Source organism: Dreissena polymorpha, chromosome 9, assembly GCF_020536995.1.
Source record: "Dreissena polymorpha isolate Duluth1 chromosome 9, UMN_Dpol_1.0, whole genome shotgun sequence".
NCBI lineage: Eukaryota > Metazoa > Mollusca > Bivalvia > Myida > Dreissenidae > Dreissena > Dreissena polymorpha.
This window is the reverse complement of record NC_068363.1, coordinates 2,483,088-2,508,754: the sequence shown is the minus strand read 5'-3', so window position 1 is coordinate 2,508,754 and position 25,667 is coordinate 2,483,088. Positions and strand designations below refer to the sequence as shown.

General features: G+C 36.4%; 1 protein-coding gene across 3 annotated transcripts in view; it reads right to left on the bottom strand.

Annotated features, from left to right (window-relative positions):
- LOC127843775 (piezo-type mechanosensitive ion channel component 1-like) overlaps positions 1 to 25,667 on the bottom strand; it is a 241,514-nt gene that overhangs the window by 94,325 nt on the left and 121,522 nt on the right. For all 3 annotated transcript variants that reach the window (XR_008032333.1, XM_052373554.1, XM_052373553.1), the window contains exons 15-24: positions 19,615 to 19,763; positions 19,032 to 19,178; positions 18,426 to 18,526; positions 16,839 to 16,990; positions 12,478 to 12,651; positions 11,892 to 11,987; positions 9,553 to 9,753; positions 5,190 to 5,391; positions 4,114 to 4,295; positions 3,266 to 3,360 (exon numbers count right to left, since the gene is read on the bottom strand). Coding sequence is in view for 2 of the 3 variants with exons in the window: in XM_052373554.1 (XP_052229514.1) it covers positions 3,266 to 3,360; positions 4,114 to 4,295; positions 5,190 to 5,391; positions 9,553 to 9,753; positions 11,892 to 11,987; positions 12,478 to 12,651; positions 16,839 to 16,990; positions 18,426 to 18,526; positions 19,032 to 19,178; positions 19,615 to 19,763 (1,499 nt within the window). In the remaining variant the exon portion in view is untranslated. The remainder of the gene's footprint in view (positions 1 to 3,265; positions 3,361 to 4,113; positions 4,296 to 5,189; positions 5,392 to 9,552; positions 9,754 to 11,891; positions 11,988 to 12,477; positions 12,652 to 16,838; positions 16,991 to 18,425; positions 18,527 to 19,031; positions 19,179 to 19,614; positions 19,764 to 25,667) is intronic.

Genomic DNA, 25,667 nt, shown 5'->3' with positions numbered 1-25,667 from the left:
AATATGGGATGACACTTAACGCACATGCATTATGTCCAGTTTTCTCAGAACACGATTCAAATGACAACTAATGACCATCGATCAGGTATATAGCATGCAGAAGTAATAATTACCTGCATATTAACAAATGAATAAAGTTCCTCCAAAAACAAACCCAAGTCATTTTGCATTTGCAATCATATAAATAAAACATAAAGTCCACTTTATAATCCATGTTCATCAAAAAAAGAACCACAAAAAGGAAAAACCGAAAGAACAACATCTAACCAGTGTAGTTTCATCATTATGTCACATCATAAGATAAAAATATATATACTTTCACTTTATAAGAGGAACTTCCTTGGAACTTAAGCTATAAAAAATTGGATTGTTACTAAGATTTCAGCAACAACCAGACATTGAAAGTAACAACCACTCTACACATTCACTTCATCTTGAAGCTGTATAATCAAATGTAGTAGGACTGGTTTTCTCCCTTCATTCAAATGTTTGCCCTTTAAATGTAAACTACTTTTATATTTATTTCCCTTGAGTTAATTAGGGAAAATATTGTATCATAATATTTTTATTGATTATCTGTCACTTGTAAATTTTGTATTATGATATGCTGATATATGTCTATTGTATAATTGTTGTGTTTACTAATTGAACTGAAGACGAGAAATATGTCTCGGTCTCAGTAGCCTGTAGAGTAACATGTTTGGAAATTCAAGTTAATCTCCTTGGCACCTTCCTGAGAAAGGAACCATGTCTGGTATGTTAGAAACATGTTCTTGACAATATAGGATAACAATAAAATAGTAGACAGTTGATTACTTAGTTCTTCATTAAATTTGATCCTTCAAACGCCTCTTTAGGTGTAAGATATAAGAACCTGTTCTATTACACAAATATATGATGACCAATTTAAGACTGACAGAATAGTAAAAGTTCTCAACAAATCAACATTTATAACCAAAAATCTTGTTAAAAAAAGGACAATAAAATTATTGAAATTACCTCATCATATATATAATTACCAAGAAGTTATAGAATCTAGAATAGAATAATAATTTAGATTAGTTGTCCAATGTTTAATAAAACTACCTCCTGAACCCTAACAGGTCTGTGAAAGTTGAGAGAAGGCACAAGTACACAACATACTAATGGCCCCTATAGGACCCTCATCCTTAAATAATTGTTTGGGATGAAACAACCAATGAATAAACTTATATTTTTATGAATCACCTTTTTGTAAATTGATATTAATTGATATGTGTGATGATTACAGTAAAAAGGATTTTGCAGTGGAACCAATAACACCCACCCAAATAATTTTAGAAACAATCTCAATGAGAGAAACAAAACTTGTGTTTTACAACTTTGAAGAGCACCTTTCTATGAAATAATGTGTTGCGGAAAAGACAGATCATGATTGTTATAACAAGAATGTCTTTGTTGTGGAATTTGCAAACACACACACATTAAATCCAGACCTTAACAATAAGGGTGGGGGCAATATGGTAATCAGTTGGGTTATCCTAAACAAACAATGTTTTAAGGATGGCTTTAAACACCCGTTGTCCACTAAGTACACATGGATACTCGCACTAGGCTGTTACCTGCGCCTTAGGCTGCAAATGAAGGTTTAAAGAAAGTCACTCCCAATCATGCATAGCAAGTCTAAATGCAGGAATAAATGCACAACCCATGATAGATTATAATAATAATATATTAATGTTATGTATATGCAAAAGATAAACAAGTCACTCTTTGCAAGTGTGTAAGGTTTAATGATAACAAAATATAGAGAAAAATGGAACAATGCAACAAAATCTGAAAACATCTACATGCATGCATAGCGAAATGTACTTATGCCGAGAGGAAAATTTATCTACGCAAGAGGCTATCGCAGACAGTCCATCCCCTACTAGATGTGCAATAATGTTTAAAAAGTACACCAAGTATGTGCAGTTGTGTACAGAAGCTTTACATGAATTTACACCAACGGACGCTTGATCCATAATAAACAAGAGATTGCCAAGCAATATGGTCCCCTACTGGTGAAACTTCACCATTGTCAGTATTCATTTATTTTTATTTTTTATATATTTGTTGCCATAGCAACCAGAATTCTTGACATAGGAACAAAATGAAATGACGTGCATAATATCCATATTGCCATCTATCCATGTTTCAAGTTTCATGAAAAAATATGAAGAACTTTTAGGATCCAGAAAAGTGTGACGGACAGACTGACAGACAGACAGAGCAAAAACCAAATGTCCCCTCCAGTTTCACCGATAGGGGACAATAAAGCAATTGCTAATATACAATATAAGCTGCATATTTTTTACTAACATTTGTACTTGATTTTTAGCTCCATGCTTTAAAGGCTTTATGCATTCTTCATAAAACATCATTCTGGAGGCTTGATTACAAACAATAACAACACTTGACAAAAAAGTTCAATAATAAGCCTTCTCAAAAAGTTCATTTAAATATAGCAGTTATTTATAACAATATAAACACAATAGCAGCGTGAATACATTCAAACAAAACTGAAAATATGGATATACATCCTATGAATCAAAGTATAGCTTAACCTTGATATCTTCAACTGAGTGGACAATAATTCCATCTTCCCTAGATTCTTAGTTCATACTTAGTAACAAAAATTAAGGATATCTCTTTCAACAAGTCAACACGATGCTTCATTTAACTAACTTGTATGCCCCCAGCAGAAGCCTTCTCAATGTTAACTCATAGGTCAATTGAAATTATTCCAAAGGAAGGGCAATATCAAGGTTAGTTTATACCTAATTTATTTTAGCTCGATTGCATAGAAAGCCTCAGGCTTATAGAAACACTCTCGAGTCCATTTCCTGGGCCTATAACCAGTACTTGGTGTGTTTGCAGAAGATCTAGAGAACACTCCCCAAGTGGGGATCGAACCCGTGACCTCCCGAACACCAGGCAAACACATTATACATTACGCAACGGCAAACTTGATAACATCATATCAAGGTTGAAATGAGATCAGGTGAAATGTGTGTTCAATTGAAGTATACAAACATTTCTATATGTAGTATTTATATAAGGCAAACTTGGGTAAACTAAGACTTTTCTATATGTAGTATTTATATAAGGCAAACTTGGGTAAACTAAGACTTTTGATTAAAGATACCAAAGTTAAGCTATGTATGAATATTAATAGCAGACCCTAAATTAAAGGCAGCGCATTAGTATTAGCCAAGGCTAAGCTGACATCCATGGCAACACTTACGTTATCTTGGTGGTGAAGTCAGACACCGGTATTGGCTGCTTGGCCTCTACTTCAGGCAAAATGTCCTCGTTCGTCCCTCCGTCAAGCTCAACCCCCTGTTAACACACCGACACCGAACATCTGAGATTTAAGTCTGCACCATGGGTAGAGGAACTGGGCCCAGTTTCATGAACATTCTCAATTTTTTTTCTCAAAACTAAAGATGAGATTTGAGTATCCACTCAGCTGAGTATTTAGAAAGTGGTCAGCTAATCTCAAATCTCAGCTCTAAGAATATGCATATTTTCCTCTTAAAACTAAGGACTGAGTCAGACTCAAAGCACAAAAAGCTTTCGTGAACACACAATTAAGCAAGATGTTCCTATTCATCTCAAAACTTGAGAAAAACACAAAAAGTTGAGTAAGAATTTTGACTTAAGTATGTTTGCAATACAAGGCCCTGTGGTCTACCATCGCACACATGGCTTCTGAATCTAAGGTTTGCAAGTTCATCCTCAGCTACACTTAACCAATTCATCTGTATTTTACAGTATTTTGTTTTCAATTATCTTTACTTTTAGTGTCTTTAATTCAGTATTTTGCCCCTTCTGTCGGCAAGGAGAAGGAAGAAAAACCACGAAACATGCAATAATCATTCTAATCTTTTTTCATTTTGTTAGCAAGCCCATTATAAAGGCCCCTTCAACCAAGAGAAGGCTTAGAGAAGTTCCTTAAAACTATGCAATTTTTTAGAAATTTCAAGTTTACTTTTGGAAAAAAATCCTTTCTCAGTTTTGTCCAAAATGAAAGGCCAGGCCCTTTCCTCAAATTAAGAAAAAAACCTTCATCTTCTATCCCAGTTATTTTACCTTGAATCTCATTTCCTTCCTAAACACCCTCCACTGAAGGCACACAAATAGCAGTTGAAAGAAATCCGCGACCAGTTTGATGGAGTTTGGGGGGCTAAAGTAGTCCGGGAGGTAGAACCATTGTTCCAGCTCCATTGTCTCATCCTCCTTCAAGATCCACACTGTAGCATCCCACAGGTACTCTGGAAAATGCACAAAAATACATGCATTATTCGTTTTCATAGATATTGTCAGGAAAAGACTGAAATAATAATAAAGAATTCTTAAAAATTGTGTCATTTTGGTTTGTAAAACTTTATTATTCTCAGTAACCTATCAAAAACCTAAAGTACAACTGCAAACAACCTAACTACACTGAACACCTTAAAAGCACTAAAAACTTTTTTTTTTTAATCAAAACCCTTACACCATTGAATCATAACTGTATTAATATCATTGCAAGTAATCAACATCATCTTAAACCTAAGAATCAAAACAACATCCATAACCAAAATGGCAAGTAATAAATAATCTTAAACCACTGACTCAAAACTACATCCAAATTGAACCCACTGAATAACAAGAGTTGTGTTTTTGAAAAACAATGCCCCCACCCATATATTTGACCCTTGACCTTGATCTTTGACCTTGGAGGATGACCTTGACCTTTCACCACTCAAAATGTGCAGCTCCGTGATATACACATGCATGCCAAATATCTAGTTGATATCTTCTATATTTGAACTTTGACCTTGACCTTTGAATTTGAAGGATTACTTGACCTTTCACCACTCAAATGTGCAGCTCCTTGAGATACACATGCATGCCAAATATCAAGCTGCTATCGTCAATATTGCAAAAGTTATGGCAAAGGTTTAAGTTTTGGAACAGACACACACATACAATGACAGACAGACACACACATACAATGACAGACAGACACACACATACAATGACAGACAGACAGACAGGCCAAAAACAATATACCCCGGATCATTCGATCTGGGGGCATAAAAACTAAATCCAAACAAAAAATTCAAGATACAACATATCCATGACAAAAATTATAATCAACAAAGATCAAATATAGTACGCACGATAGCAGAAGCCGACTGGCAGACCCAGTGCCAGCAGGTACTGGAGAGGCAGCAGTATGACCAGTATGATGGTGTAGACCGGCCAAACCCGGGCGCAGCACCGCCTACTCAGGAGCAGCTGAATACCCAGCAGTACCGCGTAGAGCATCGAGTAGGCGTCGACACGCACACAGATGGTGATGGCTGTCATTATGAAGCACAGCTGTAAAAACAAGGGTGTCATAAGTTTAGTTTAAACCTATTTTAGCTCAATTGCACTGTAGGCCTTAGGTCTATTGAAAGGCTATCGAGTCCATTTCCTGGGAAGCACCATTAAAGAGTGTCTTTTTGAGGAGATTTAAAGAACGCTCCCACAGTGGGGGACAAATCTGTGATCTCCTGCTTGCTGAGTGGACACCATATCCCCTAGGCCACAACGACTTCAATGTTATAAAAGATAGAGTGTCATTAATAACAAGAATATCATTGAAACTGAAGGATGTTCAGCAATGATATGCATTGTCAATGCTTGGCAACTCTGAAATTAAATTTCAAGGGGCAATTAATGTCTTAATAGGACTGGAGTGGTACATAATAGTAAACTTGTATGCCCACCCAGTAAGAAAATTGCATGTAAACATTTATCAGCTTTGGGTCATTAGTTCATGTGATCTTACACAGAAATGTTTAAGTCATTACAAACTGTCATATTTCTTATGAAGGGCAATTACAGACAGAAAAATTATAGAGTGGAACACACTGAAGAAATATGCCAGTCCACCCAATAGGGATGCATGTGAAGTGCGATAAAATGGGAAAGCTTAGTCTCAGAGATCAAAGGGAAATGAAAAATTGTTTTTCAAAGGGCAATAAATCCCTGAAAATTCAATGGAGCAAGCTGGTCTGAAAATATGCTTAAGTTATAAACTTTAATTAAAATCAGATTATAATATGACATATTTATATGCAAAGGGCAATAACATGAAAAAATCATTGGACCAACACGACCCGATAACAAAGTGCTTGTCCACCTAATTATGATGCAGCATATAAAGTTCAATCATATTCAGATAATTTGTTTCTTAGATCTTGCAATAACTCCCTGATAAATGATTGGACCTGAACAGCCTGAAAAGGATATAAATGTCAACCTTATAGGAATATTTCACATCAAGTTAAATCAAATTTGGATCATCAGATTTTGCAAGTACACAAAAAGTGTGACGGACAAAAAGACAGAAGGATCGACAGACGGAAAGACGGAATATTACTGGGAAAATTATTTTCAGACAAACAAACTCAGTTCCATCAAAATTACAATTCCGACATATGGCAAAAGCAGTTACTATTTGTTACCCCTTTTAGGGAGCATAATTTAGGAAAGCATAACAACAGTTGTACAATCAAATCAAATGACTTCATAGTAACTTCCTGTCCCATGTAACATGGTTAAAAAGAACCATTACAAAAACGGACTTAGAACATAAACCGGACAGCCAATAATACACTCGACAAAAATAGTTTATCTTGGGATAGAAATTGTTTTACTTTTTCATAAGTATTACACCACTTGTGTTGACAGTTATAATGAATCACACCAGTTAAACAGTATGTGCCACAGCTGTTAGCATTATGTAACATGGCTGTTTAACAGTATGTATCACATCAATTTGACACAGAGCAATATTGATGTGCTTTTTTGTTCTATTTAAATAAATCAATCAATATAAAAATTCTGAAAGTTCTTAAAGGGGCCTTTTCACAGATTTTGGCATGTTTTTAAGTTTGTCATTAAATGCTTAATATTGATAAATGTAAATATTGAATCCAAAAAGCTCCAGTAAAAAATCAAGAGTTTTAAAAAAGAAAAACAAGGTAACCCTCAGCAGGGCTCGAACCACTGACCCCTGGAGTAAAAAGTCTCCCACTTAGACTACTCGGCCATCATTCCTGATACAATGACAGATGTATTTTATATTTTAAATAAGCAATCCTCATAGTTTCACAAAATATAACGACAACAACAGAACTCTCCAAATTATTAATTTGTTTTGCGTTGCAACGCTTTATAATTTTCAGGTTTTTAATTGTCAAACGATGCATATAATGGCTATTTACGAGCATGGTAAATGTTTAGTATTTTTGTTTCCTAACAAATAACATAACTAAAACAACAAGAAACCGTCGGAGACGGGTGATGCTCCCCAAAGGTTTTTTTGTCACAATATTGCACTATATATTCAGATAAAAGGAAACGTCTTGAGGGGCATAACTTTGCACAAAATAATACGATGGATTAGCAACTTAAAATTTTTAAAGGGCCAGAACTCTCTAAATAAATCATCTAACCAGAACCAACAAATAACATGCCCATCTCCTCAAGGTAGTTAAGCTTCCCATAAAACTTCATTGAATTCCAGTCAGTAGTTGGGGAGAAATAGCCCGGACAAGAATTGCCCTATATGTACAGTTCATAAAAAATTTCAAAGGGCCATAACTCTGTGCAAAATCATCCGACCATAACCGGCTGATAATATGCACATCTCCTGTTGGTAGTGAAGCTTCCCATAAAGTTTGATTGAATTCCCGTAATAAGTTGCTGAGAAATAGCTCGGAAAAGAATTGCACTATATGTACAATGCAAAATTTCCAAGGGCCATAACTCTGTGAAAAATCATCCAACAAGAACCGGCTGATAATATGCACATCTCCTCTTGGTAGTGAAGAGTCCCATAAAGTTTCATTGAATTCCAGTCATTAGTTGCTGAGAAATAGCCCGGACAAGAATTGCACTATATGTACAATGCAAAATTTCCAAGGGCCATAACTCTGTGAAAAATCATCCAACAAGAACCGGCTGATAATATGCACATTTCCTTTTGGTAGTGAAGCGTCCCATAAAGTTTCATTGAATTCCAGTCATTAGTTGCTGAGAAATAGCCCGGAAAAGAATTGCACTATATGTACAATGCAAAATTTCAAAGGGCCATAACTCTGTGAAAAATCATCCGACAAGAACCGGCTGATAATATGCACATCTCCTCTTGGTAGTGAAGCTACCCAAAAAGTTTAATTGAATTTCAGTCATTATTTGCTGAGAAATAGCCCGGACAAGAATTGCACTACATGTACAATGGAAAATTTCTAAGGGCCATAACTCTGTGAAAAATCATCCGACAAGAACCGGCTGATAATATGCACATCTCCTCTTGGTAGTGAAGCTTTCCATAAAGTTTAATTGAATTCCAGTCATTAGTTGCTGAGTAATAGCCTGGACAAGAATTGCACTATATGTACAGTTAATGGAAAATTTCAAAGGGCCATAACTCTGTGAATAATCATTGGACCAGAACCCGCTGATAATATGCACATCTCCTCTTGGTAGTGAAGCTTCCCATAAAGTTTCATTAAATTCCAGTCATTAGTTGCTGAGAAATAGCCCGGACAAGAATTGCACTATATGTACAATGCAAAATTTCCAAGGGCCATAACTCTGTGAAAAATCATCCGACAAGAACCGGCTGATAATCTGCACATCTCCTCTTGGTAGTGAAGCTTCCCATAAAGTTTCATTGAATTCCAGTCATTGGTTGCTGAGAAATAGCCCGGACAAGAATTGCACTATATGTACAATGGAAAATTTCTAAGGGCCATAACTCTGTGAAAAATCATCCGACAAGAACCGGCTGATAATATGCACATCTCCTCTTGGTAGTGAAGCTTCCCATATAGTTTAATTGAATTCCAGTCATTAGATGCTGAAAAATAGCCCGGACAAAAATTGCACTATATGTACAGTTAATGGAAAATTTCAAAGGGCCATTACACTGTGAATAATCATCGGACCAGAACCCGCTGATAATATGCACATCTCCTCTTGGTAGTGAAGCTTCCCATAAAGTTTCATTGAATTCTGGTCATTAGTTGCTGAGAAATAGCCCGGACAAGAATTGAACTTTATGTACAGTTAATGGAAAATTTCAAAGGGCCATAACTCTGTGAAAAACCATCGGACCAGAACCCGCTGATAATATGCACATCTCCTCTTGATAGTGAAGCTTCCCATAAAGTTTCATAGAATTCCGGTCATTAGTTTCTGAGAAATAGCCTGGACAAAAATTGTGCACGGACGGACACACAGAAACACGGACACACGGTCGGAAAGACGAAGCGGGGACTATATGCTACCCCCACAATAAATTTTGGGGGAGCATAAAAATTTGCGAATCTGAAACAACTTTTTTCAATTTTGTCAATTTACCAAACATGAAAAGGCCCCTTTAAATCACTCAGTGTTCTGAAAAAGTTTACCATATGCAAACAACATTCAATTCAGTTAATCCTATAAATTCTACTTTCCAATAACCTGAGATAAAGTCATTACCTCTAGTCCAAACTTGTAGAAGAAATAGTTCAAGAAGAACTTTCCACATTCAATGAGGCCCTCATCAGCCTGTTTGCGTTGGATGTCGCTGAAAATGATGCCCGTTTTGGGCTTGACAACCCCGGGCGTGTTGTAGTACTGGGTCTGACGGTACACCACAATACGCTCCAGGACAATGCTCAGCAGTATGCCAATGTAATTCTGAAAGACGCCATTATAAATCAGGGCAGGATGATTACTTTAAGCCATGTTCTAGGAAAACTGGGCTTAATGCATGTGCATATTGGGTCGTGTTAGATTAGCCTCAGCAGTCTGAACAGGCTGCTTCTGTAATGACACTGGCTTTTACGGAATTTTTTGTTTAAAGAAAGTCTCTTTTTACGGAAAATCCAGTCAAATTAGAAAGTGTTGTCTCCGATTAGACACTAGTGTCGACGTCACAGGCTTATCAGGGACAACACTTTACACACAAGCCAGTGTCGATGTCACAGGCTTATCAGGGACAACACTTTACACACAAGTCAGTGTCGACGTCACAGGCTTATTAGGGACAACAATTTACACACAAGCCAGTGTCGACCACTTTACACACAAGCCAGTGTCGACCACTTTACACACAAGCCAGTGTGGACCACTTTACACACAAGTCAGTGTCGACGTCACAGGCTTATTAGGGACAACACTTTACACACAAGCCAGTGTCGACCACTTTACACACAAGCCAGTGTCGACCACTTTACACACAAGCCAGTGTCGACCACTTTACACACAAGCCAGTGTCGACCACTTTACACACAAGCCAGTGTCGACCACTTTACACACAAGCCAGTGTCGACCACTTTACACACAAGCCAGTGTCGACTTCACAGGCTTATCAGGGACAACACTTTACACACAAGCCAGTGTCGACCACTTTACACACAAGCCAGTGTCAACTTCACAGGCTTATGCAGGGACAACACTTTACACACAAGCCAGTGTCGACCACTTTACACACAAGCCAGTGTTGACTTCACAGGCTTATGCAGGGACAACACTTTACACACTAGCCAGTGTCGACTTCACAGGCTTATCAGGGACAACACTTTACACACAAGCCAGTGTCGACTTCACAGGCTTATCAGGGACAACACTTTACACACAAGCCAGTGTCGACTTCACAGGCTTATCAGGGACAACACTTTACACACAAGCCAGTGTCGACATCACAGGCTTATCAGGGACAACACTTTACACACAAGCCAGTGTCAACGTCACAGGCTTATCAGGGACAACACTTTACACACAAGCATTCAGCCCAGTATTCTCAGTACAAGGCTCATTTAAGGCACAGGGTTATCATTGCATGAAAAAAGTAATCAGAATAATATAAGTATTACCTAATTCCCTCATAACATCTGCATAAACAAAATAACATTCAGTGTTATAAATTAAGCTGTATTTTCATCTTATTGAAAACAGCAAATATGTACAGTACAGTGACATTTTGCTTATTTTTGTGATGCAACTAAAACAGCAAATATGTACAGTACAGTGACATTTTGTTAATTTTTGTGATGTAACTAAAACAGCAAATATGTACAGTACAGTGACATTTTGTTAATTTTTGTGATGTAACTAGATTTTTTGCTTGGTGCTTTTTTCAACCATTTTTTGAAAATATTTTCTATATAAGACTCACTCATAAAGACTTTTCTCATAAAAATTATATTCCGAGAATGGTTTTACACAAAATTATATTCACAAAAATCGTATAATATTTGAGCCCTGCTCGGTGTAAAGAGGATTTATTGCTTGTGCGTAGAGTGATGTCCCAGATTAGCCTCTGCAGTCCGCACTGGCTAATCAGGGACTACATTTTCCACCTTAACTGGATATTTGCTAAGAAGAACAGAAAATATCATAAAAGTAGAAAGTGTCGTCCCTGATTATTCTGTGTGAACTGCACAGGCTAATATGGGACGCCACTTTACGCACGTGTGTTCAACCCCTTTATCATAGAGCACGGCCCATTTAGATTCGTACAATATTTATCATTACTTATGACTGATTAACAGTGAAATACTTTGTATGAACACTTCATGTTAAACAAGTTTTCTGATTGCCCTATGGTTACATGCTATCTTCATTTGCAACCACACTCAACAGTTGATACCCAGTTTGGGAGTTTAACAATATTTGTTCGGAGTGTAAAGATAAAAAGCGTTATTTTATGCATTTTTAAATGATCAACTATACTTACATTCAAAAGGCATGACACAAACTACACTCTAGACAAAGTCATATAGATCACTGCTGAAAACATTCTGTAACCTACCACAGAGATCCAGTATATTTACCCTCAAGTAATATCCAAGGTGTTCTGATCTGTCCATCCCCACCCACTTGGCATTGTTGATAGTCTCGTTGAATGGCCAATTTTGGGATATGTTGCCCTGGTAACAAAAAGGAAAATGATGCGTTCATATAAAATCAACTTTTACAACTTTTAAATCTGAACTTTGTATATTCTTATTGAAAGAGTTTTCAGTATTATGAGAAAAAGGAGTTTTCAAGTTATGATTTAAGAAAGATGTGAACATGTTAATAGTTCAGAAAGTAGAATAAGGTGAACAAGTACTGTCAATATAGGCGCCATGCATCCAAGGGTTTGTTATAAAAATGGGTGTTGGGGAAAACAGCCAATTTTTATGTATTCATTGAAAAACAGACACCACAATGTCTTCTATATGCATTTGCATAACAATAATTGTAAATGTCTAGTTATCATTGGCTGACTGTGTCTCTAGTGAAAATATTATTTTCTATGATCATTCGTGAATTAAAATCAATATTCCATCGAATCCAACAAATATCCTCTATCCATCATTACATGAAGTTTTAGTTTTGTTTAGTGCACGCTATATCGGTTGCCAGGTAACCTACCGTACAGTTAGTGAGCCAGGGCTTGTTGTCGACCAGATCCAGTTGATAGATCATCTTGGAGAGGATGACCAGGGCTGTCCAGAGCAGCGCCAGGTGGGAGAGCACGAACCAGAGCCCTGTCATGGGCAAGAACACAGCCAGCAGTATCACGTACACCGCACTCACTGCAGACACCTGGCAGGGGGGAGATAACTTGTGAACCCTTTACCATTTAGATATGTATTTAACCCTTTACCATTTAGACACGTATTTAATGCTTAACCACTTAGATACTTATTTAACCTTTTACCACTTAGAAAATTATGTATTTAACCCTTTACCACTTAGAAACCTATTTAAACCTTTACCACTTAGATACCTATTTAACCCTTTACCACTTAGATACGTATTTAACCCTTTACATCTAAGATACGTATTTAACACTTTATAGATACGTATTTTCAAGCATTTGTAGTCCCTTAGGAAGTTATATTTAATTTAAAGGGACTGTCAACCACGACGCAAAGAAAAGAAAAGTTGTAAAATACCGTATTTTTTTACAAGTATTAGTTTATATTGATTAAAATATCACGACTGGTATATTACATTACTTGAAAAAAGTTGTTAAGTTTTCATATTTTCAGTATATTTGGTAATAAATTTTACTGGGTATGTCTACCAGGTAACTACCACACTTAACTATAAATAACGCCAGTAGGTTGATCATCATTGACACGTGGTAAACACAGAAATGCAAATTGGGCATGCGTAGTGAATTGTATATATTTTATATATAAAATGATCAACTTACTTGTGTTATTTATAGTGTGTAAATCGTTATGTCTCTATTTTCGCCATGTACTTTCGATTTCACATTGCAAAATTTTATTACCGAATATACTGAAAATATGAACTTTTTTCAAGTAATGTAATATACAAGTCGTGATATTTTAATCAGTATAAACTAACACTTGTAAAAACAAACGGTAATTTAGAACTTCTCTTTTTTCGTCATTCGTGGTTGCCAGTCCCTTTAAGACCTTTCTTACTAGGTTCAGGTTTTTAAGACTTCATCTCCAAACCTAAGATACTGGTGAGCAGCAAACAGCATAAAACCTAACAGACTGCGAGTGACTCGCAGGCTGTTCTGGTTTTATGCTGTTTGCACATAGCCATTACCACTTTGTTTCTGAGTGGGAAAGGGTTAATGGGACTATAGAACTGTGTATGCAGCTAACATGGTCTGTAATTTATTACAGTCAGTACAACACTGTATGCAGACAAATGAAAGTTGGAAATAATTTGTTCAGAGAGCTCACAGATTGAAAAGGTTTAATATCTGTTTTAATGGCTCAAATTCTAAAAGACATAGTGAATACGAAACTATGCATTAACAAGAGATTGCCAAGCAATATTGTCCCCTACCGGTGAAACTCCACCATTGTCAGATATTTTGTTTTATGTTTGTTACCATAGCAACCAGAATTCTTGACATAGGAACAAAATAAAATGACGTGCCTAATCTCCATATTGCCATCTATCTATGTTTCAAGTTTCATGAAACAAGAGGGCCTGAAAGGCCCAAAGTCGCTAACCTGAGATAAAAAGAAATGACCTGTTCTTTGCAGCCCAAGATATCAATGGAACAAATGTTCTAACCAATTTAAGTATCATGAAGAATGAACAACAAATGGCCCCTTGGCGGCCATGTTTTTTAACAGACCTGAACAATTTTTTCACTCTTCCAAGATATGTCCAAATTTCATGAAGATTGGGAAAAAAATGTGTCTTCTAGACTGTTCACATGTTGTCACTATATACATATAAAGAAAACTGCCCCACTCCCTGGCGGCCATGTTTTTTCACAGGTCAGGACCATTTTCAAACTCGTCTGAGACATCCACATAACTAATGTTTTGACAAAATTTCATGATGAAAAGGCAAACATGTGACTTCTAGAGTGTTCACAAGCTTTTTTACTATATAAATATAAGGAAAAAGACTCCCCCCCCCCTGGTGGCCATGTTTTTTTACCGATCCAAACCATTATCAAACTTAACTGTCCTATCCAGGTGTGGTAGTGCAGTCTCCTTTGCTTACGCAAATGAACCAGTCACAAGATGGTTACAAGTAATGTAACTTTGTGAGCACATATGTAATGCTGAAATATTTATTTGACAAACTCTTATTTCCGGTCAGGATGACTATACTGACTGGTTGTAATTCAATTAACTTAAGGTGTTCAGTCAGGGCCGCCTAAATACACTCAAAGAATTTATTTATAATGAAACCAAGGCAGCTTTTACAAAAATAACTAATTTTTATTCCAAGAACTCTGAAAATGAAGAACAATGACAGAAAATTAAAAACAGGTACAAGCCAAGTCTAAAGAATCTCAGTATTGTTACAAAAATGAACAACATACAGCAAATACCTTAATGGATGTAAAAAGAAGTTCAAAACCTGTCAAAAAAACTGATATAAATATAAGTTACTGTTAGTCTAGAAAGTGCTTCAAAAAAATCTAGTTTACAAAATAGGTCTAATTTAATCTAAAGAACAATATTTATAGAGATTAGAAAACTTCAGTGAATCAAATGTAAAAAACCTTTAATCTAAAGAAAAATATTTATGGAGATTAGGAAACTTCAGCAAATCAAATGGAAAAATAAGAAAAATTGACTAAAGTTATTGAAATAGAATAGAGTCTTTCTAATTTAGAAAATGCCAAATAAAAATAATCTAAATAATAAGAATAATTTAGAAAATAATGCCAAAATGTCTTGTTGCTGGTATAAAAAATAATTTAGAGTTTAATTATTTCAAAATTCCAACCTTTTTCAAGAGCTGTTAACTTTTCAAGAAAGCATCAAGAGGTGTTTAAATCAGCCAAAACAGCTTATTTTATACAGTTCAGAAGAGATCAATGGCAGAGTAGTCAATTTTCCCTCAGAACAGTGCATTTATCAATGATTAATATCTTCCCAAATTCCAGAGCAGAACTAGATTACTGAACCAGGTTAAACAAGGGAGTTAAATACTGCATAAATACTGCAAAATCATGTACATGTTGTCTTTCTTTCAGTTATCTCTTAGTTGAAACGCTTATCATAAGTGTTAATGACTGAAACAGTTATGTTAACTATGAAAATTCTGTGTTATGAAAAATTACATAATACAGTTAATGTCACATAATATTGACATAATAAAACCAAACTTCACAACACAGGAAACAAATGTTCTGACCAAGTTTCATGAAGATTGAGCAAACTAGAAAGTTAACAAGATTTAACTATAGCCATACATGTATATAGCCATATAAGGAAAAATGACCTGCCCCTTGGCAGCCATGTTTTTCAAGCCAAGGTTACCATTTTAGAACTCATCCAAGATATCATTGGGACAAATCATCTGAGCAAGTTTCATGAAGATTGGAAAATAAATGTGGCCTCTAGAGTGTTAACAAGGTTTTACTATAGCCATATAAGGAAAAATGCCCCGCCCCCTGTCGGCCATGTTTTTCAACCAACCGACATCATTTTCGAACTCGTCCAAGATCTTATTGAGATGAATCTTCTGACAAAGTTTTATGAGGATCGGACAATAAATGTGGCCTCTAGAGTGTTAACAAGATTTTGCTATAGCCATACAAGGAAAAATGCCCCGCCCCTTGGCAGCCATGTTTTTCAAGCAAACATAACCATTTTCGAACCCATCCAAGATATCATTGAGACCAATCTTATGCCAAAATTTCATGATGATTGGTCAATAAATGTGGCCTCTAGAGAGTGAACAAGGCAAATGTTGACGTCTCACAACGGACAACGCACGACTGACAAAAGGCGATCACAAAAGCTCACTATGAGCAGGTTGTGCTCAGGTGAGCTAAAAATATGAAGAACTTTTCAAGTTATCGCAGAATCCAGAAAAGTGGGACGGACGGACAGACTGACGGACGGACGAACGGACGGACTGAGGGACGGACAGACAGACGGACGGACGGACTGACGGACGGACGGACCGACCGACAGACAGACAGACAGACAGACAGACAGACACAGACAGACAGACACAGACAGACGGAGTGCAAACCATAAGTCCCATCCGGTTTCACAGGCAGGGGACAAAAATAGTGTATGTGTCATGTAATTCTACCATACTAACTGCAGATACCTTGTGGTGGGACATAATTTGTAAAATGGGCCTATTGCGCTTACTAAATACAGTGTATGTATGCATTGTGTAGGTTGTCTATAATTTATAAAAGGGACTTACCAAACTGACTGCAGACACTTGGCAATAGAACATAATTTTCAAAGACAGTGTTTCTTTGGCCCCTTTTATGTGAACATTTGGGCTCTTTTCAAGTACAATAACATTACCTCATAAACGCAAGTCATGATGATGATGAACGCAACAACCTTGAAGATGTGTATTTCTGCCAGTCGCCATAGAAACCAGGTAATCAAATCCCAGATCTCACCAGCCTTGATCCAGGTTCGTTTTACACAGGCTTTAAACCTTTTACCCACAGCTACAACAAAAAGGCAATCAATGAATTATTCTTTTTTTTTTTAAACAAAACATTTTTGTCCAAAAGTACGGATTTAACCACACGTAATTGACTGCAACCAGCATTGTTAATTGTGGGCAGTGACTCCACTTAAAATCTACGTCAAACTTGTTATTGAGAACCACTATTGTGAAAGCTGAGGAAAATAATACACGTAGTTTAGAGGGTTTTTTCAAAGAAGATTTTTCTTAAGATAAAACTTAATACGTTTAATTCCAAAAGCCGAGACATTTGAACATTGAGGGGTTGCGACCTTAAAAAAACAAGGGCTGTTTGTAAAACATGCATGCCCCCCATATGGGCTCTCAGTTGTAGTGACAGCCATTTTGTAAATATGTTTTTTGTCAATGTGACCTTGACCTTTGACCTAGTGACCTGAAAATCAATAAGGGTCATCTGCCAGTCATGATCAATGTACCTATGAAGTTTCATGATCCTAGGCATAAGCGTTCTTGATTTATCATCCGGAAACCATTTTACTATTTCGGGTCACCGTGACCTTGACCTTCAACCTAGTGACCTGAAAATCAATAGAGGTCACCTGCCAGTCATGATCAAACTACCTATCAAGTTTCATGATCCTAGGCATAAGCGTTCTTGAGTTATCATCCGGAAACCATTTTACTATTTCGGGTCACCGTGACCTTGACCTTTGACCTTGTGACCTGAAAATCAATAGGGGTCATCTGCAAGTCATGATCAATCTACCTATCAAGTTTCATGATCCTAGGCATAAGCATTCTTGAGTTATCATCCGGAAACCATTTTAATATTTAGGGTCACCGTGACCTTGACCTTTGACCTAGTGACCTCAAAATCAATAGGGGTCATCTGCCAGTCATGGTCAATCTACCTATCAAGTTTCATGATCCTAGGCATAAGCGTTCTTGAGTTATCATCCGGAAACCATTTTACTATTTCGGGTCACCGTGACCTTGACCTTTGACCTAGTGACCTGAAAATCAATAGGGGTCATCTGCGAGTCATGATCAATCTACCTATCAAGTTTCATGATCCTAGGCATAAGCGTTCTTAAATTATCATCCGGAAACCATTTTACTATTTCGGGTCACAGTGACCTTGACCTTTGACCTAGTGACCTCAAAATCAATAGGGGTCATCTGCGAGTCATGATCAATGTACCTATGAAGTTTCATGATCCTAGGCCTAAGCGTTCTTGAGTTATCATCCGGAAACCACCTGGTGGACGGACTGACAGACCGACAAACCGACCGACATGTGCAAAGCAATATACCCCCTCTTCTTCGAAGGGGGGCATAAAAATTGGAAGAAAACATTAAACAAATTTACTTCTTTTAAATAAAAACTACCTTAGGTTTTCAAAAGTTAAAAATTATTACACAAGTTCAAAATTTCTTCAGCATGAAAAAATTACTCTTTTTTTTGTTGGCATCCATTGATCCCTGTGTGACGGTGGTGTGCGAGCCAGGTGAGACGGGTAAGACAGGTGTGGTGGGTCCTTCCATCTCAGCTTTCCTGAAACATAATACATTTGAGCCTCGCTCTAGGAAAACTGGACTTATGCAAGCGCGTTGAGTGTTGTGTGGAGTGTGGTTTTGGTGTTTGGCTTTGTTGTGTGGTTTTGTAATGGGCTGTGTTTTGTTCTGCAATCAATCATTACCACACATATAATCCTCTTTTCTTTTAAAAGTCAAATAAATATTTTATACTGAAATCAAGGTCATCCATCATTTTTTTATTGTTTTTTATACCATTCCTTGTATGCAATTTTACATTTTATAAAGTTTTTTAAGACAAAATATTAAAGTTCTTTCACAACTTTGAATCTGGCATCTATGTCATTCTTTTTTATTAACTTTATAAAATCAGAAGCCAGTAGAATGAAAACAAAATAACCAGAGTGGTAATATTCAAAGTTGCAAAAACATTCACATATGAAACAAGATCAGAATTTCTCTTTAGCACAAAACACATGCACATCAGCGTTAACAACAAAACATTACACACTACACATGCTCACTTGTATCTGTTGATGTCACTTAGCTGCATGAAAGGCTGATGGAAATAGTGCACCTGCAGTATCACGAGAATCAAGAAACACGTTGGCGTAAGTAGACGGATAAACAAGCCTTTCGTGTCGAAGTGCTCCAGACCGATGTCTGCCAACCTGCCATTAAAGATCTTATGTTCAATGCTTGGAAAATTGTATTTCCAGTAATTTCAACTACAAGCACCGGGTGGCGATTGTTATTGTCACAATGAATAACTGTTAATAATTTTTTTAGGTTAAACTTCTCTACAAACTCTATAAACACAAATGTAATGTAAAGATTTAATAAAATTAAAGATTGAAGATAAGTTGAAAGTGAAAGTTGAAGATAAAAATGCTAACACATTTTGTCTGATGTTTATTTCAATTTTTTTTTCTTAATTCTATGCTTTCAGACAAATTGTAAATAATTTGTGTTAAATACCTCTGCTCTAAATATTTGGGCAAAACAAAATGCGTTGCTTTAGAATACATACAGTACTTTGAATGAGAAAATTATTAGTGCGTTTTTTGAGACGAAAATTTTGGTGTTATGTAACCCTTTGGGACATACGTGTCATCGCTGAGTTTCGTTGTGTTTCGCCAAGCCTCGGCCACGTTGTCGAACTGATATGTGTAGAGGATGATCAGTACCAGCATTGAGTACAGGATCACAAGCCACCAGAAAAGGCGCATTGTCACACGCCAGAAAGTGAACGCAAACTGCAACATAATAATGGGTAGATGAAAATGTGAAATTACGATTCATAATTTGAAAAGATGCAATGTTGTGCATCGATTGGTCATTGTTGGCACGTACAATTAAGTATACTTAAGAGTACCTGGGGAACATTTAATTATACCTTATCTGACAATAACCAATCAAGCATAAGTAAGTTAAGACAAGAGGGCAAAGATGGCCCTAGTTCGCTCACCTGAGAAGAGTGTGTTCATTGAATTTTTACCAAACGTATTGGGCTGTTTGTAAAACATGCATGCCTGCATATGGGCTGTCAGTTGTAATGGCAGCCATTGTGTGAATATGAATATATTAGTCATTGTGACTTTGACTTTTGACCTTGGTTTCTTGAGTTGTCATCTGGACACCATTTAACAGTGTTCAGTCATTGTTATTAAGACGTTTGACTTAGTGACTTGAACATTATGTTGGTCATCTGCCAATCATGATCAATGTAACTATGAAGATCATGAATCTAGGCGTAAGCATTGTCAGTAAATATCAAGAAACAATTTTATTGTTTTGAGTCACTGTGATGTTGATCTTTGATGTAGTGATTCGAAATTCAAAAGGGGTATTTTTATAATCATGATCAACGTACCTATGAAGTCTTTATCCTAGGTGAAAGTGTTTTTGAGTTATCATTTGAAAACCAATTTTTGTATTTTGAATCACTGTGACTGTCACCTTTGACCTAGTGAGGAGAAGATCAATAGGGGTCATTGCTGAGTCATGATCAATGTACCGTATATGTGCGCTTATAAGACGTCCTTGCTTATAAGACGCACCCCTGACTTCGGACTTTATAATGGGTGGATTTGAGACTGACCCGCGTGTAAGACGCGGTCAAATTTTGCCGTATTCATCGGCCGGAAAATGGCCGGAAAATGGCCGAAAAATGGCAGAATGTTAAAGAAAATCATCAATTAGTAAAACATTGAGAATTGTTCAAACTCACGCTGCATACAATTAGTAATTCACGCAAGTCTGAAAAATAAAACTATCAAACAACAAAGTAAATAATATTTGTTTATTTTATGATATATTAGTGAGTTTTAATTTATTTTCAAGTATTATTCATGCAATAAAAATAATTATCAAATTGACAAAATTTCTAACAATTGCGTATTAATCATTTGACCTAACTCTTGCAAACAATTGCAAACATATTACGTTCGTAATATCATTGCACAAGCAAAATTGATCGTGTCAGTCATCTTCATTGTATTGTTTGACTGGTATTGAACTCTAATAGGCAGATATTTCGAAAGCGTTTAGTTTTATTACCTAGATTATTCAAATTTTACGCCCATTGTCTATCAACAATAGGTAACGCCTACTTTCATAAAATTAGCCAAACTCGTGATAGAGCAGGGTTCGACACTAAGGCACGTCCGACAGACATTGTCTAGTATACTCAAACCCGGTTGAGTCGCGGGTCGTTTTGACTCGCGGTATTTTATTAGTGCCCTCTGGATTGTGTTTGTAAACAAACCTGCGTGACCTACCTTTGAAATCTGACAGAAAACATCTTTTGCTGCCAGTATGAATAGATTTTTGGTAAGTAACTACCCAAAAACGATTTAAAACATCATTTTAAACCAAATTTATGTAAAAATCCATGTTAAAATGAAATTTCCCTTTCAACTTTTTCACTTTTTAAGTTCGTCTGCTTGCGGTTGCTTAGGTCAGACACTACCAATATATTATTCTCTTTGTGAAGGGGTTACACACCACCGATTTTTTAAAATTATTTCGATAGGTCAGGCTCTTAAGCAGAAGAATGAATGAACAAGAACAGTTATTTGAATATTGAGAATTAAAATTAGACACTGCTTGAATATACCTGTGATATTTATTTTATTTGATGTCTTAAATTCCATATGTTCTAATTGTTATATACGTTATTGATTGTTACTTTGAATGGTATGTCAGATCTTTATGTTTATTCATGTTAAATTTTATATAAGTGTCGTTTAACCTATTTACCGCGAGTCAACCGGGAGGGAAAATAAACAAAAATGGCGGACAGTTGTGTTGTTTTTGTTGATGCCGCCGTTAAAATTGAAGGATTTTCGTCATAAAAAGGCTATTTTCCAATGAAGTTAAGTCAGATATGTTTGTCTTATAAATTTTTTATCTGATATTTGAAGATGGTTTCTAGACGCAAATGAATATTTATTAAGTACCGCGACTCACCCGGGTTGCAGGCTAAGATCGGTGGTCGGGCTAGTAAAACTGCGGGCTAGCTTGTCCGACTGGTCGTACATAAAAAATTTATACTGATTCATATAACTACATTTTGTATTACTAACTGCTGTGAAAACCTTTATTTTTAATGTGTAAAATAACTCTCGTATCCGTTATTTACATTAAAACAAAACTAGTGTATTTAAATTAACGCGGAGCATTCACATGATTCATCGCTATTTTTAGACGCAAAAGAGAGCTTCCTGCAGAAATTGCTTGTTTCCATTGGTCAAGTTGCCATGAATATTAATGATTTTCTGCAGTGTCGTAAAACTGAAAGCATGATTTTACGACTTCTATCGAAAATCGGTATCGTCAATGTAAACATTTTTGCTTAGCAGACAAGAGAATGTAATTTAAAGAATGGCTTTGTTCAAGTGTGGATTTTCGTCTGACAAATCAGTAAATAAAAAAGAATCCGACGCTTAAACTGACACGAAACATAAATATTGTCGCGTAATTACGTATCGTTCGTGGATAACACACAGTAACGAACAAAGTTTGTTTCTGTTTTCATCGAGATTTATTTCCGTCGAATATATTTTAACACAACGCTTCTAATGTTCATGAAGTACAATTTTACAGCGCGGCGGCCAATCGGCCGCCACGTCAAGAAAGCGTGACTGCTCTACTCGATTGTCAAACTAGGACTCCCCAATTCTTTCTTACAACCAAACACAGCATTTTATTCCAAGGTACATGGACATAAAATTTAGATATTTCCTATCTCATTCTTGGTTGGTTAACCGTTCTCTTACCCCGATTTTCTAAACCCACCCCTTCGAATAACCCTTGTTCATTGGATGGATCGTTTATACACCTACCACATGTCACAGCAGAAGAGTGCAATATACAATTATCACTTTGGGAACAGGAGACCTCATTTCATTTGCAGACTTGATCATACAAACAGATGCTCTCTATGGACAAACCACATTAGTAGTGTGAAACCTAACACTCCTACAATCGATTACGTAAACCCCGATACCCATAAGATACACACTCAATCCGAACTTACATTTGTTATGTACATTGGGAAATTGGATATTTCAATTATTTAAATTTCATTATATACCATATATCTGAATTGGGGCTTGTTATGTACGAGCCGTATGTTCCCGATAATTGAACTACATTGGAGAAATGAAACCATACTTCCATAATCAATTTTTCAAACTTCATGACATGTCCCTTCCGGACCGACATCTGTTATGTTAATTCCTAAATACCCGCAACATACAGCAACGTTAAATACTCAAAAATATTATTTAAATATTTCCCTATTATTAAATCTATCTGTACTTAAATTTATATACCGTTATGTTACACAATGAAGAAACACGAAAACGTCAATTTTATCCTAGATGGAAAATCGAGTCAGTTCCCATGGATTGAATTTGACGGAGAAAAGCAAAAAAAAGTTTTATTTTATTGTTTTACTCTATGCATCAAAAAAAATCTGGTGTTCACTGATTATTTACTGATAAATCCTGATTAAACAGTTACATGACACAATTGTGTTCATTTGCTATGTCATTTGTGGTCTAGTAGACATCAGGTTCGGGCTAGTACATTTAAAGAGGAGCTGGTCCGACGGTCTTGATTTAAAAAAAGTTAATGTCGAACCCTGTAGAGTGATAGACTCCGAAGCGCAGATCGAAATCACGTGTCAAGAAGAAAGCCATATGGGGATAATTGCATGCAGTCGCTCTTTGCTCCCGTCCTTGTTGTCCCCTAATAAATAATGTGTCATCGGCATTAGTGGGTCGTCTGAATAAACGTGTTTATTTAACAATTGACAGTTGCAAACTGGTAACTTATTTCAGAGGATACCCTAATTGCCAATTATGTCTTAATTGAAAATTAACGACGAGGAACAAAGACGATCAGGTGATACAAACTTGTCAAATAGCATTTGTAATCGGCAGCGTGTTTATTAAACAATTGACAGTTTCAAACTGAGAATTGATTTTGCTGTTGTTTTAAGCATGTTGGCATCGTGTTGCCGCTTACACAAGTATACTATAATGGCCAATTTATATGGCATTTAACGACGTCGCGCGCAGACAATCAGGTGATAAAAACTTTTCAAGAATAATCACGGAAAATATAACGTCTTACGCCCCAAAAATAACAAAATCAGTAACAATACATTTTATTACAAATAAATCGGTAACTGAACATAGCGTTCAGATACATGGTACGGGCCAATACAGACTTTAGAGAAAATGCAAATGGCTGCCGCGATGATTCAAAACAACTGACAAGTGTCCAACTTGGCTAGCATAAGCCCAGTAAACTCGATATTTTGAAAATGTTTGTTTATTTTCACCAGTATCTCGCTTATAAGACGCGACCCCAACTGTAACTTATTAATTTAAGTCTTAACAAGGGACAAAATTGTCACAAAACCAGGTTTTCATTGTGAAAAAAAACCTGATAAAGGGAGAAAACTCAAACTGAACTTTTGAAATGAACAAACAAAATTAACCCCCTTTGTAAGTTTGTTTTTAAGCCAGCCAGCCCGCCCGCATTCGCCAATCTAATAACCAGTTTTTTCCTTCGGAAAACCTGGTTAAAAATGCGTCTTATAAGCGCACATATACGGTAGCCAAACATTCCAAACCTAAATTTGGTACATGTAGCTGTATATTTTAGAACCCTTTAACAGCAGTAGCATATATCCATTGTTAATGTCTTCTTTAAACCCTTCTTCGAATGGGGGGCATAAAAATGTGACTTCCATAGTGTTCGATCACAAGGTTTTGAACTCAACTCTTGTATCAAAGAAACAAATGTTCTGACCAAATTTCATGAAAAATGGGCCAAAAATGTACTTCTAGAGTGTTAACATTTTCACTATATACATATAGAGAAAAATGCCCCGCCCACTGTCAGCTACGCTTTTTTAACCGATCCGAACCATTGTCGAACTCGTCCAAGATATCAATAAAACCAATGTTTTGACCAACTTTCATGATGATTGGGCAAAAAATGTGACTTCTAGAGTGTTAACAAGGTTTCTCTATAGCCAAATAGTGAAAACTGCCACTATATACATATAGAGAAAAATGCCCTGACCACTGGCGGCCATGTTTTTTTACCGACCTGGACCATTTTTGAGCTCGTCCTAGATATCAATTCAATCAATGTTTTGTCCACCTTTCATGATGATTGGACAGAAAAATTGTGACTTCTTGTGTGTTTACAAGGTTTCTCTATAGCCAAATAAGGAAAACTGCCCGGCCCACTGGCGGCCATGTTTTTCAACAGACCGGAACCACTTTTGAACTCAATCAAGATATCAATAAAACAAACATTTTGACAAAGTTACATGAAGATTGAACATAAAATGTGACTTCTACAGTGTTTACAAGTCTTTTTCCTTTTTTTGACATAGTGACCTAGTTTATGACCCCTCACAACCCAGTTTCGAACTCTGCCGAGATTTTATTGGGGCAAAGCTTCTGACCAAGTTTCATTAAGATGGGACAAGAAATGTGGCCTCTAGAGTGTTTACGAGCAAATGTTGACGGACGGACGACGGACACAGACCGGTCAGAAAAGCTCACCTGAGCAATCAGGTCAGCTAAAAAGATTGTTTAATGATGAAAATTACAGCAAATCACAGGTGGTTA